Below are 13,763 nucleotides of genomic sequence, written 5' to 3'. Positions count from 1 at the left end.
TTTTTTTCTTTTTTTTTTTTTTGGAATGAAGAGAAAGTACCTAAGAGTGAAGGCAATTTTATTTTGATAAAGTACATACCAATCTTAAGAAGCAAGCACAACTAAGACCCAAAGGAAAAAAAAAAAACAATCAAGGATTCTTTTCAATACAACAGATACCAGAGTCTCATAATATAATAGTACATTCCTTCACTAAAAGAACTCACAACTGAATCAAATTGAATTTCGAACTATTTTTAACATATTTCGAATGTGTTACACATGCAGCTTAACCATTAACTGTTATTGATAATCTGGAGTTATAATTTATCAATCATACAAAGGTAGTTAGTTGGGTAAAGCATTTTATCTGCAAATAAGATACATGCATGCTAATGTGTAAAAGAACTCAGAACTCTGAGTGACCATCACCAACTTAATCGTACTTCCTCTGAACTAAAACCATCTATGGCAAGGAACAAATTCAAAACATTGATCGACAAAGAATCATAACAAAAAAGATTACATATTACAGTAGCGAATATCAATGTCAATCATGTAAGAGGTAAAGTCTAAACTCTTGAATAAGAGGTCGCTTCTTACTCGCTTCATATAACCTAGCAGTAACCTACACATCTAGATTACAGCAGAACGTCGTCGTCAATAAGTCAGCAGTAGGCCTAAACTGAAAACGATTAAACCCTAAATTGAAGTTACCAAACCTATAGAATGGAGGAATCCAAAGTCCAGTTGAGTGTTAAACGTCCGGATAATCGGTTGCCGCGATATGGGAGCCGATCCTTAGGGCACCTTTTATAGATCAAAACAGACTTGTGTACGTGATCCTAGGGGGCAGGCACTTGAAAAATCTCTATACTAAATTACCACAAACTACAATATTATTAAAGCGTTTCCATGATGTAGCCCAAAAGACTAATGCGGAGCATTTAGAGCAGGTAATTAAATCTACAAAGGCGAAGTGACAGGTTCGTTGTTAGGATATATGATATATCACAGCCTTTTAGTAAGAGACTATTGACTCTTGAAATAAGGTTCTAAAAATCGGCGCCTAGGTGCTAAAAGATGGTTGTGCGACTCGATTTTGGGCAATTCGAAGGTTATGGGCAAGAGGGAGGATATCGGCCGTCTAGGTGGGCTGGGCGGCCCCTAGGCGGTTCCGATTACGAAACATAGGCTTGCAAGAATCTAATTTGCTTATTCGTAATTTTTTTTTTATTTCATACGAAAGGCACATCCATGAGTAGTGACTCCATTCCTACTCATTGAAATATATATTCATCAAACAGTCAACCTCTAATTCTTCCCATCTTTCATCTTCCATCTATAACGGAAGACATGCATGCTGTTTATTTAATTGATCGATCGATGGATCTACATGAAAGTACCATGCATTGAACATTGATATATTGCCCACAAGAGAGAAAATCTAAGAAATTAATCACCATAAACAACAAGTTAATTAAAGAAATAAACGAGCAAAGAATCACTTGGAAGGCTGAAATTAATCAAAAGGATGAGATAATAAAGTAAACGCCAGTAGAATATGCAAATGGAATTCCCAGACCAGATGAAAACATGCATATGGAAGAAGGATATGACTGACGATCTTTGATCACCCTTGCCTCTTATAAAATCTTTTTTTGGAATTAAGCTCCATGACTGGCTTATTAATCGGTAACGATAGCTAGAGACTAAGAGCAACTCCAACCATATGGTCAAATCCTAAGTGGAGAGTGCAATGGTAAATTTTGACAGCAGAAACTCTCCTCCAATCAAACAGCCATACACACGTGGATTTGACTATGCCTTCATCCGTGTCAAACTTGCCACAGCCGACTCAAATTGTCATTTCTTATTTTATTAGTTTCTCACTCCTCTCTCTCCCTTCTTTCCTTCTTCTACTTCTCATTTCTATCTTCTACCTATCTCAAAGATTAAAAAAAACAATAAAATAATATCAAAATTTGACATCATGATTGGAGTGGGGTTTTATCAAAATGGTCAAATCCACGTAAGCTGTCAAATTTTAAATTTAACCATTTTTTTTGATTATATGATTGGAGTTGCTCTAAACGAGTCCTATAATAAATCAAATAACACTATTGGAAAAGACTTTACCTCGTCAGAAGTAGCCTGATGCTCTTCCCCTTCCCGGAATGGGTTTTGTGTGCTTCAGTTCTTGGAAAATCATCAAATATAAAGTATTTTCGGCATCTTCAAATAGGGTAAAGTCCTGTCTCAAGTGAGCCGACAAACCCCATCACTAACGAAGATGCTTTCACCCTAAAAACATAAAGTAAAAATAGACTAAAGCAAAGAATAACTACGTATTAATTAATTAACAATGTGTAAAAAAATAGATAAAAGTGATGTATAGCTATCCAAACTCTGAGAGATATGCTCCAGCAAAGATGGCAATTTTGAAGTTAAATGCAGAATTGGAACGTTGAGGATTTTACGTGAAGTTAATTTCTCTCTCTTCTAACAACAGGTAACACCATTTTGTTTCTAGATCCTGTGCATGTTAATGTTTTAAATTGAGGGAAACATCAAATCAGTGATCTCCTTTCATAGGAGGTGCACTCCCTTGAGTGCATATAGTTGGAGCGGAAGAAACGGTAGTTGGAATTTCTTTCAGATTGCACCAGCTCCAATGCTTCAGCTTATGATCTTGTTGCTACCCTGCAAATTCGACTCTGTTGTCGTCTCGTTGAGCCTAGAGTTGATTTTGGATGCCAGATATGAGATGAAAGACTGAAGGAGAGGGGCCTTCATATGAATGGAGGAATAATGTAACTCTGGAAATGATCGAGTAAAAACCTAAATCATAAATAATAGAATGACCGGTAATACAACTCTGGCTATCAGTCCTTCCATCGATGTGATCATCAGCTACGATTTAATCACAGGGAAGAAGATTCAAGGAGGTGGGGAAAGGGGCAATGAACCAGAATGCGACGGAGATGAAAAGGGGGATCAACATTTTGTTGAATCTCTGCTACTTTCAGTCTCAGGCAATAGTTCTTTGTGAATGTTTATGCTTCAGTAACCAATTGTTCATACATTTCAACCTAAGAAAACAATTTTCATTCAAGTCAATTCGAACCACCACAACCGGTTACATTTCCATGAAAAATGCAAATATTATTTACACCTCATTGGCCTGTTTCATATGGGAGAAAATAAAAATAGGTGGTCATCTTTCTTTCTCCGATATGGCTATCTTTTTATTTCTATGAAAACGATCCCAAATATAAACCTTTCTTCCCATCTCCCATCATCCTAGGGAGAGGCAATCCTCATTAAACATAAAAACTGGAAAACAAAAGATCATCAAACAATAAACAATCCGTTTGGAGTGAAGTTGCCAGGAAGAATGCCATCAAAGTTTAACCAATTTTAAACATTTCTGTTATCAACAAACCAAAGCATTCAACCTCACCTCAACATGTATAATGCACATCTTTTCCTTACAAAACACCAAAGAAGGGATTCTTTATTGCAGAGTCTATCTCAGACCCAGCTGAATGGAGTACTGCCATGTCAACCTTGTCTCGGGCGAGAAACAAGAACTCACCACCTTCCATTTTCTCAAATCCACACAGCTCAAGAAACTGAATGCCTCCCGTCAATGAACCAACCCTATCCTGTTAGTTAAGGAGATCACAGTTATGACCAGACAATAGAAAACTGATTACAACAAACTGTGGGGTAGAAGCATACTCTAACTGTATATCATTTTAAGAAGTTCAAAATGTAAAACAATGTGTAGTAAGCACAAAATCATACAAAAACAAAGAAAAAAGTGAAATATACATTACAGAGTATATCTACCTGGAAAGGTTGGTTAGTGAGTCTTATTTTTCTGAATTTCTCCTCATCAGGATTTTTCACAACATTCCCTACAAAAGTTAGAAGAGTCTGGAATGCTCTCTTTACTTTGGCGTCATCCTCCTAGACAAACAGAAAATATAAAAAATAAGAAAAAAAAATAAGCAAGGTCGCTCAGCAGCAAAGCACACCAAAACATTCAGCATAATACTGTGATTCTTTCCATTTTAACATCATTTTGCATTCATTTTTCTCATTTATACAGAAACAACAGCGCAGAGGATCATGGATTAACAGTGTTTAGCATTGGTGCCGTATAAATTTATATAAACGCAGGAATCATTTTGCTAAAAGCATTTAAACAGTTAACACTAAGGAGAACCATCTACTCTGAAAGGCAACCCCCTCAAAATTTGCCAGACACATAAAAGTCACTACAAAATAAGGTGGTACATAACTACTTTGTTTTGTTTTGTTTTTAAATGAATTATTGGTATAATAATTTACTATTATTTACCTTATGGTTCTGCTTGAGAGATCGCAAACACTCTCTCATTTGCTCTGCTTTAGTAGCAGGCCTAACTGGCAATGACATCTGCAATTTGGATACCACAATCCCAGAGAAGTTGATCAGTACAGGTGTCAGCAATGTCAAATAACATATACAAAGAAGCTCATGCCTTTTTCTCTTCTACGACCGGAGCAGATGGTTTTGTAGTTGAAGGATCTTCTGGTGGCAAACCAAGTTTCCTCCTCCTTTCTGCCTGTGAAGACAGATAAAGACTTGCCCATTAAAATTGAAATAGAAGAATAAAAAAATAAATAAAAAAAAAGAAGAGGAAGAAGTGCATGAAGGGGAATGAAAAATTCAGTTGTTTATTGAGATGTAAGAAGAAACTAGTTGGAAGGCATTGATAATTAACAAGCGACTTCTTCCTATATATTCTAGGATGATAGATGTTAGCATTTTTCATAACTTTCAAACAGATGGATATGTCGGTATCTCCTTTGTCCCAATTCGTTGCAACAAAAAACTGCAGTAGTTAATCCTTCTAAAAACACATGGAGCACATAAAGTTCACTAAAAAAATCTCCTTACACTAGTCCTCTCCTTGTTATCATAAGAGGTATGTATGCTCCTCCTAGAATATCACTTTCATCGTGTTGATGAATTCCTTCAGAACCCAAAGAAACACCTTTATTATATCAAATTAATTCAAACTCCATATGCAACATAGGTCAAAACTTCAGTATGAAGTCACACATGCCTCATACAAGGCTAAATACCCTCATAAATCTACTTTATTTTTTCTCAATGCCCTCGTTGACACTAGGAATTTACAAAACAAAAAAAAAAACAAAAAATAACTATCCCCCCTATTTTATTTTATTTTTCTGTTTCATACATCGACTAAAGTTTTCCTCTGCAGGTACACTTCACAAACTTAATATAAAAGACATACTTTTAGTGAGCTTCTAGGCTAAATACCCTCATAAATCTTTTTTCTCAATGCCCTCATAAATCTACCTTCTTCTTTTTCTCTCAATGCCCTCGTTAACACTAGGAATTTACAAAACAAAAAACAAAAAATAACTATCCCCCCTATTTTGTTTTTCTGTTTATTATATCGAATAAAGTTTTCTTCTGCAGGTACACTTCACAAGCTTAATATAAAAGACATACTGTTGGTGAGCTTCACTACCACTCTGCTAGAGTAATACATTAGGAGAATAGTCAAAGAACCAAAATCTAAGAATAGCATGTATGATAAGATCAGATTAAACTTGATTATAAATAGATTATCTACCTTATCTTCTTCCAGTTTTTGACGAATCCTCTCCCTGGCTCTTTTCTCTTCTTCTTTCTCAGCTTTCCTTAAGGCCAAAATCCTAGTAAAGAAAAAAGCACATTTCCATCCCGATGGAAGATGCGTGCAAGTAACGTAAGAAGATCATTTAAGGTAGTTTGAGCCACAATCACAATATAATTCAAAAGATGTAGTGGGAGAAGATAAACCGTTTTCTTTCATTATCTTCTTCTATCCTCTTCGCTTCTAGGAGTTCCTTGCCCACTCGAATCCTCTCCTGCAAAAACAAAGGAATCAATCATCAAATATGTTCTCCTTGATGCAGGGCGACAACAAAAAAATGAAAAAATGAACGCATTCAATGAGCAATGTTATGGAAAAATTTAAATTCAGTTATTTATTTCTCAAAACTGCATATCCTTTTGAGAATGTAATGACATACTATTTAGATTATAACACGTGAACAAACAGTACAAAATGGAGGAAAAAACTAGATTCTCTACAATCGGACTGCAGCTCTTTCACAATGGAAGTACCACACGGATGCAGCTCAGAAATGAGAAAAATTTGAATTTACTTCTGTAATGAGGGAATAAACAACAAAGACATTTTAGAAGTACCTTTTCTCTTTCTCTTTCCATTCTCTTCTCTTCTTCTTCTTTTTTCTTCCGTGCCTTCTCCCTTCAGATTCATTGAATAAAAAACTTTACTAGACAATAATATTAAATACTAAAAAGCAATAAGAAGAACTAACGAATTTTCAAACATGAGTATGACCCAAAACAATATTATCAATAAAAACATAACCTAAAGCATAGAGGATCTTACAGAAAAAGGCTCGGAATTTATCTCATAATACCATAAATACAATATAAAGTCAAACATAGAGACCATTTGAGATCATATCCAGATGTTGGAAGTACACAATTTCAGCAGTCAATAAACGGAATCACATGAAGACATTCTAAATCTGGAATTCAATTGGAGTAAACATTGCCATCACAAAGCACCCATCTCATTCCCAAGAAGTTGAATGTGTGGTGTTAAATAAGCAAGCTTGAATAGACACTTAAATAACTAAAAGCCATACACAGATGGGGAGCTCAACAACATGTTCATCTTATCAATGAAAAAGATCATAATGTCCCAACCATCTTTACCAAAAAAAAAACCATCATTGCTTACCAGACTGAATTCTTATTTACCAAACTTTATTTCATATGCGGAAAAAACAAAAATAAAATACAAGCAAGACCAGAAGAAAAACGTATTACATTATATCCTAGTATTTATACCCATGCATTTGATAAGCATGAGTATTTCTTCACGATACAATAACCGGTTATTATTTTATTAAGTACCATTGCAGAATCCGATTTTCATCCTAGGGAAAAAGAAGCTTCAAATTGTCTATCAGATACAAAATGAAAACTGGAAATGGAGCTTCAGTTTGAAATTAATGTGGAGTCACAAAAGGAAACTGAAAAACTTGTTCAAAAATAAAAAAGGAGATAAATACCTTGACAGACAAAAACTAGCATCATCAAATTCTTCCATTTCAAGATGATGTAATGGCTAAAATGATCTCAAAAATGACACTCATAATGCATAGAAGCATTTACCTAAGCTCATGTTGCTTGGCTTTCAATTGCTCTGGTGTGAGAGAAGGTTTTGGAGCCTCAACTTTAGAGTTGACTGGTACCTGAGAGCATAGAAACAAGCAAGGTTTAGATTTTACTCAAGGTATCTTTCTCTGACCACAGCAACAAAAGATAACTCTGATTAACTAACAATCTTAACAACTTCATCTAACAGAAAAAATAAAACACAAAATAATACAATGATACAGAGGAGACACATAAACTACAGCAGAACAGCTTTTAATCTAACAATATAGAGAATAAAGCACCAGCTCAACTCAGAGAGTAATAGATGACAAATCTTGTGCTGTCTGTTATCTCAACTCAGAGAGTAATAGTTGATAACTATTAGTACTGTGACTACAGTCTAATAAGATTTTCCACTATATAATCTCAGAGACTTTAGATTGCTCTACCACCCAAAAGTTGCCATTATACAGCACTGTAGTCCCAAGCTTTTCCTCTTCTAAAAGAAAAACACACTTGTACCACCTAACCTGCTCAAAAAATCTTGTTCTACAAGTTAACGCAGTGTAGAAAAGGGTGATTAGTGCTTATGGGCACTTTAACCATGTTGCTTCAGGAGATATGAAAAAGTTAGACCTTTTCCTTTGATTACATCAGAAAAGCTTAGTTTTCCATAAACACAAAATTGATGATAGTTTTTGTGCCTTAAAAAGTATTTTAGCATTCCAAATCAATCTACCATGGATTCAATCACATAAAAGATTACCCAATGTTTGAAGGTGCCAAGTTTTATTTATTACGGATGAACATAACTTTACATTCTTAGTACAAAACAAAATCAAAACGAAAGAAGTATTGGCTCCAAAAACACAGAATTTATTAGGGACACGAAAAACACAATACTGAATTTGTTAGCCTGTAAACCAAGTTTCCCCACATGTCTGCTTTCAAAAGCGAATAACCAAATATCCTTCTCGAGGGACTCCATGATTATTTCTAATAAGAGTTTTGTTCTGTTTGACTGAATTCCCAACGTATCCTACACCTCTAAACCAAGACAATAGCTCCCAGCTCACGTGAACCATTTTGCCTCCCCAAACCACAAAACTGTTTGCATTAACTTTCTTTTCTAAACCACATACAGTATTCGGGATTCCAAATAAAAGGTAATGGAGAAACTTACTACTAACTACCAAACCACGAGAAGCTCCTAGAACTTGACAAAACAGCTCTCTTCAACATCCAATCATTTCATTTAGAATTTTTCTTTTCACCCTTAATGGAAGACCCAATTACGTCCAAGGCAAATGCCCAAAATGCTTCACTTACTTGCAAAAACTTACTCTCTTAGGAAGTAACTCCTGCAACTTAACTTCCAATTTCGACTTACAATCCCAAGCAACTCATAAAAAACCAGAATCACTAATAAGATTCTGACATTCTTAGTAGATTGTGTCATTAACCAGTGAAGTTGCAAAACACTTGAGGAGAATATAGATTCTCCTACCAAAGAGCTAAGACCCCTGAGGCTCAAAAGATCCCCATCAAATTTCTCTAATCATAACAAAGAGTCCAGTGAAGTTAACAAGCTACGCACCCCAATCATATATATTCTCCACAATCTTGTATAAACCAAGACTGTATCTACAATTCACAAGAAAGCCTCTTGGAATCAAAGCGCTTTCCCAAAGCCTCCCTCAGTCTCAATACCGACACCTCATTCAAAGTTTTGTGCAAGACCAAACTTCTAGGATACCAGTTTCAATTTTTCAACATACTCTTTGTGTGCAAGGCAAATGAAAGTCACATAACTAACTACATATCCCACTCCATTTCAATAGACAGCACCTCAAGGACTAGCAACAAAGTCATCTCATAACATCTGACATTGTTGGAGACCACTATAGCAAGCAAACAAAGAAGCAGCTCATGGGATGATAACACAGGCAACATTTTCAGTACCATAAGTGTCGGATTTCCAACAAATTATTTTAATAGCAAGTTTACTTGTATCTTGTATTAATAGCAATTACTATATTTCATGATCATAGATACTCTTATGAGTGTAGAAGATATTTTCTTGCCATCAGCGATATATGCACATACCAATTTTTTTTCCGCTATGGGTTTGCCACTGTGCACAGAGAGAGAGAGAGAGAGAGAGAGAGAGAATTCATATCAAAGGATCAAAATGAAGGTAACTTACCATAGGCATCTCATCAATGTCCATATCATTCTCATGTTCAACTACCCAATTGACTGCAGCCTCCAGGCTAGCATTACCTAAAGAAAACCCAATATCGAATAAAATGAGAAAACTGCGAAAGTTCTCACTTGAGTAAAAAAATAATAATAATAATAAAAACTGACATAAAGACAACACCAGAATACAACTTGCAAGTTTTACCAAATAAAATTCCAGTTGTAGCTGAATGCTAATTATTGCTTTAACAGTTCAGCCAGGCTTTGTATTAATCATTTAAAACTAGAACAAAAAGGATTAGGAGATACATTAAGCAAAGATTTTATGAATTCTAGTTCTTCTGGTGCTTTCCTCTGATGCTGGTTAGAGTTTCTATCTTAAATGGACAGCTTAGACTTCTCTGTCTAGTTCTTCTTTCTAAACATAATATGTTTTAATCCACTTGTGATCATTATAGGAAGGACAACCGTAGCAACTATAAACAATTGATGCTAGGTCTAAACATGAGGAGGAACATCAAAACAGATCTCCAGATAAATCAATAAGCTCGAAAGGCAAGGGTTTAAATCATGCTATAGCATTTCTATCATTTGACAGTATTTTTTCCTTTCTCCTATGTTTGAAACCCAAGAATCTCCCAAACCGACACATTGACCCCAACTCGAAACTGGGGCCTCCCACCAAACCCTACAATCTTTAGGAGACAGGAAACTCTAGCAAATAGCTAGGTAGGTACTGTGAGAGGGTTCAAATTCAAGACCATATGGGACGGAAACAAGCCTGAGGATTTCAACTAACCCTCGTTGGTGACCATAGAATTTTGTTCAAGAAGATTTGCTGATATCAAACCACAAGAAAAATTAAAATAAAACAACAGAAAACTCTCGTAATACCAACAGTTGATTCTCATTGGTTTCGATGTTTCAATTAGCAATTATAAGTATTGTTAGCATCCACTATCAACCAACATCATCATGTAACACAGAAAAAGTAGAAAGAACACAAAGCCACCAGGCAAAAGAAAATATTGAAGCTCCCATCAATGAAAAGTTAATGGAATTTAATAAAAGAAAATATATGATTATTTCTTTTAAAGTGCTCACCAGAATAGTGAAGGGCACGGGTTGCCCGCTCTATTGAAAATCCCATTCCTTCTAGTTCCTGAAGCAAATTTTTGTCGACCTCGGGAACTACCATTTCTAGATGGAAAAAAATAATGATTAGATCAGTTACAACCATTAATTTTGAACCAGACCCACAAAAGCATAAGAGTTGACAGCCTTCCTAGTGAAGAAGTTCTAACAGACTCTTAAGAAACAACCACGAGAACAGAATGATGCATGGTGAAAAGACTCTTAAGGAAACAATGTGTTGAAATACCTTAACTAGGGAAAAGAATGATGCACACTGCTAAACAGTTAAAGAGGTCTACATTGAGGTAAGGCTCTTAACATACCCACAGTCTACATTGAAAATTACACCAATGTAAAAGGATACCTATGTAAGAAAATTTCAGCTATTACAAAGAAACAACTGTAATCCTTCAGGAATAACCTAACTCCATTGTACAACACCAAGATGGCATGCCAAAAGGGCACAAAGAAAGTACAAATTGCATAATCAAAGAAGTTCCAAACAGCCAAAACACCGTGAAGCATCGTTTGGTAAACCCAAGCAACAGATTCATGATTCTCCCCAAAGCCTATAAAATATACCATACTTTTAACTAAAAAGAAAAAGTACCTTCGGTCTGGCTAGGTGCAGCAACATCTTCAGACTCCGAAGAAGCCACCTTCGGAACCTCCAAACTAATCGGCTTTGCTGCATCCGCAGTCTTATCAGCAAACTCAGTGTGCCCGGTTCTTTTGGTGTGCAGATCACTTTCCTTCATGATCAAACATGCAAAACCCGCAAACAACCATCTAAATTAGTTTCCTTTATTCCCCAATAAACAAATAGCTTTCAACATTCTGAACACAAACATATCATCCAACTCAATTCTCTAATCCAGTACCAAACATCTCAAACTCATCCAATACTACATAATACTATATCGCTTCATAAAGATTCAAACTTCGCTAACAATTCAACAACATTATATTGGGTTTTCCAAATTGAACTCAAATTCAACCGACCCAGAAGAGAAAATCCAATATAAAAGCCGAAAGATCAAAACTTGAGAGAAAAAAAATGGTGGGTGGGAATCGTACAGTTTTGGATCGGCATGGTTTGCCGCAAGTAGAGCAGACGAGGTTGAGAACAGGCTCGGTGGACTCGGCGAAGTTGGAGTGGGAGGTGAGCTCGGCGTGCTCTTGGGCTTCCTCGACAGACCTGAGGAGAGCCCCACAGTCCCCGCACTTCAGAGATACGCCCGCCATTGATTCGACAATGTGCCCCGACTGAATGACTCCAGAGCTCAACACAACATAAGAGTGTTTCGTATCAGAAAAGACACAACGAAGTTTTTATATTGTTTTTTTGTTTTTTTGTTTGTCTTTTTTTCTTTTTCTTTTTTGAAAGGTTTTTTTTTTTCTCTTTGAGTGGAAGGATTAGAAATAAAAATAAATAAAAAAATAAGAAAAATAAACCGAAGAAGCTTCTAGACATCGAATGTCCATATTCGTTATGAATTGTGTTATTTAAGAAATTAGATAGTGTCAAAAAGAAACTGCATAGATCATAGTCTATGTTTCAAAACTAGCCTACATTTTTAGTCAAATGGAGAAAAGATCTCTGGCAATTAAAATCAACTAAAAATTGTTTTGTGATCAAGTATAAACTATAGAGAACGAGAGACATAGGGAATTACAAAATATCAATATGGTAATAATAAAAAATACATCGTCTTATCTAACTACATATCCTGATTGCATAAGACCAAAGCACACATATGAAATATCGTAAAACACTCCTCCTTGTGTCGCGTGTCTACATGCCGAAAGGTGCATATGGTGTTGCCTTGAACCTTGCCAAGTAACAAAAACCATGTGGGAAAAACTGAACCTTGGTTGAAGGAGACAAGAGTACAACGCACCAAATATTTCATTGAGAACTCGATCATGTGATGCTCCCCCTAATAAGTATCTTAATCGGAGAGACAACGCTGCATTCCAATGCTTTTCATGTCACATCCCGACCCTTAAATTTTTACCTTATTTATTAGCTTGATTATAATAAGAATTTTACTGTCTCCGTCAAGGAAGTAATAGTTTAATTGGTCCCTAGAGGGGTTTAGGGGACGAGGGTTTTTTCGGGGGATTATTCATAAGAGAAAAATATGACGACGGTAAAAATGATAAATTTTAGCTAGTAAAAAGTAATTTTTATTAGGGTATTTTGTTTTGGGGTGTTAAATTGATGGAGTTGGGTAATATTTGTGGTGTTGGGCCGGGTTGGTGAGTGAGGCCCAAACCCCATTTTTATTTCCTCTTTTCTTCTCTTCTTCTCCTCTTTTTCTTCTTCTCTCTTTTCTTTTCCTTCCCCTCCCGAGCTCTCTCCTCCTCTGCCGGAATCCTCCGCTCGCCACCGTCGTCCGGCCGAGCAAGGCTACCGCACCGGTCCCGTCTGGACCGGCATCTCCTCCTCTCTCATCCTTGGCCGGTGAGCACTGCCACATCGCTGCCGAGCGGAGGGAAACTCATCCCAAAGGGCCGACTGTGTTGTCGCAGGAGCTCCCTCCTCCGGCCACCAATCCGGGCAAGCCATATACGGTTTTGAAGGTCTCCAACCCAGCTACCTTTCCCTAAAAGGACTCGCTCCTGTTTGCTTCAGGTAAGGAGAAATTTGAGGTGGAAGTTCTAGGGCTTTTGTGATGTTTTTGTTCGATTGTCCTAGTTAGGCTTGAAATTGATGTTTGTGCTAGTCAGGAAAGTTGTAGAGGGGGTTGAGAGGAAGCTGCTGTTGAATTTTGGTAGGCATTGGAGGTCGCCGGAATCAGCCTCCGGCCGCCGCCAGTTGGGAGATTTTAATGTTTTTAAATTTGAAATATTAATGGGAGTTTATTGAAGTGAATTATGGAATTTTTGGATGAGTTTTGGATAGGGTTATGAATTTCAGAAGTGTGGTATTTTTAGCGGTTGAATAATGTAGAATCCGGCCGAAGGATTTAAGCCATTAATCTGTGGAAGGTTGAATTAGGGCTGCCGGTATGTTTGGAGAAGTTTTAGCCATTTTGAGTTAAGAATGGTGAAGTTGGGCAATGATGAGTGTGTGGGAGGCTCACGTTTAATTTGGCCCATTTTGTTTAATTATTGGATTTTTAGTGGGAAATTAATTATATATTTGGAACAGGGCGAGAGGAGGCCCGAGCAGAAG

The 13,763-nt window shown here is 36.5% G+C and overlaps 1 protein-coding gene across 1 annotated transcript; it reads right to left on the bottom strand.

Annotated features, from left to right (window-relative positions):
- Positions 1–3,083: 3,083 nt before the first annotated feature.
- On the bottom strand, positions 3,084–11,882 carry LOC101302546. Its single transcript, XM_004296932.1, has 12 exons — positions 11,660–11,882; positions 11,193–11,334; positions 10,553–10,648; positions 9,453–9,529; positions 7,262–7,341; positions 6,260–6,320; positions 5,849–5,916; positions 5,640–5,721; positions 4,512–4,595; positions 4,349–4,426; positions 3,835–3,954; positions 3,084–3,647 (listed from the first exon to the last, which is right to left on the bottom strand). The coding sequence occupies exons 1-12, from the start codon at positions 11,825–11,827 to the stop codon at positions 3,471–3,473; spliced, it is 1,233 nt and encodes a 410-aa protein (XP_004296980.1). The 5' UTR covers positions 11,828–11,882; the 3' UTR covers positions 3,084–3,470.
- Positions 11,883–13,763: the final 1,881 nt, after the last annotated feature.

The sequence above is a fragment of the Fragaria vesca genome, linkage group LG4 (genome assembly GCF_000184155.1).
Source record: "Fragaria vesca subsp. vesca linkage group LG4, FraVesHawaii_1.0, whole genome shotgun sequence".
Classification (NCBI taxonomy): domain Eukaryota; kingdom Viridiplantae; phylum Streptophyta; class Magnoliopsida; order Rosales; family Rosaceae; genus Fragaria; species Fragaria vesca.
Note: the sequence above shows the minus strand (reverse complement) of the source record. Positions and strands in the feature narration are given on the sequence as shown.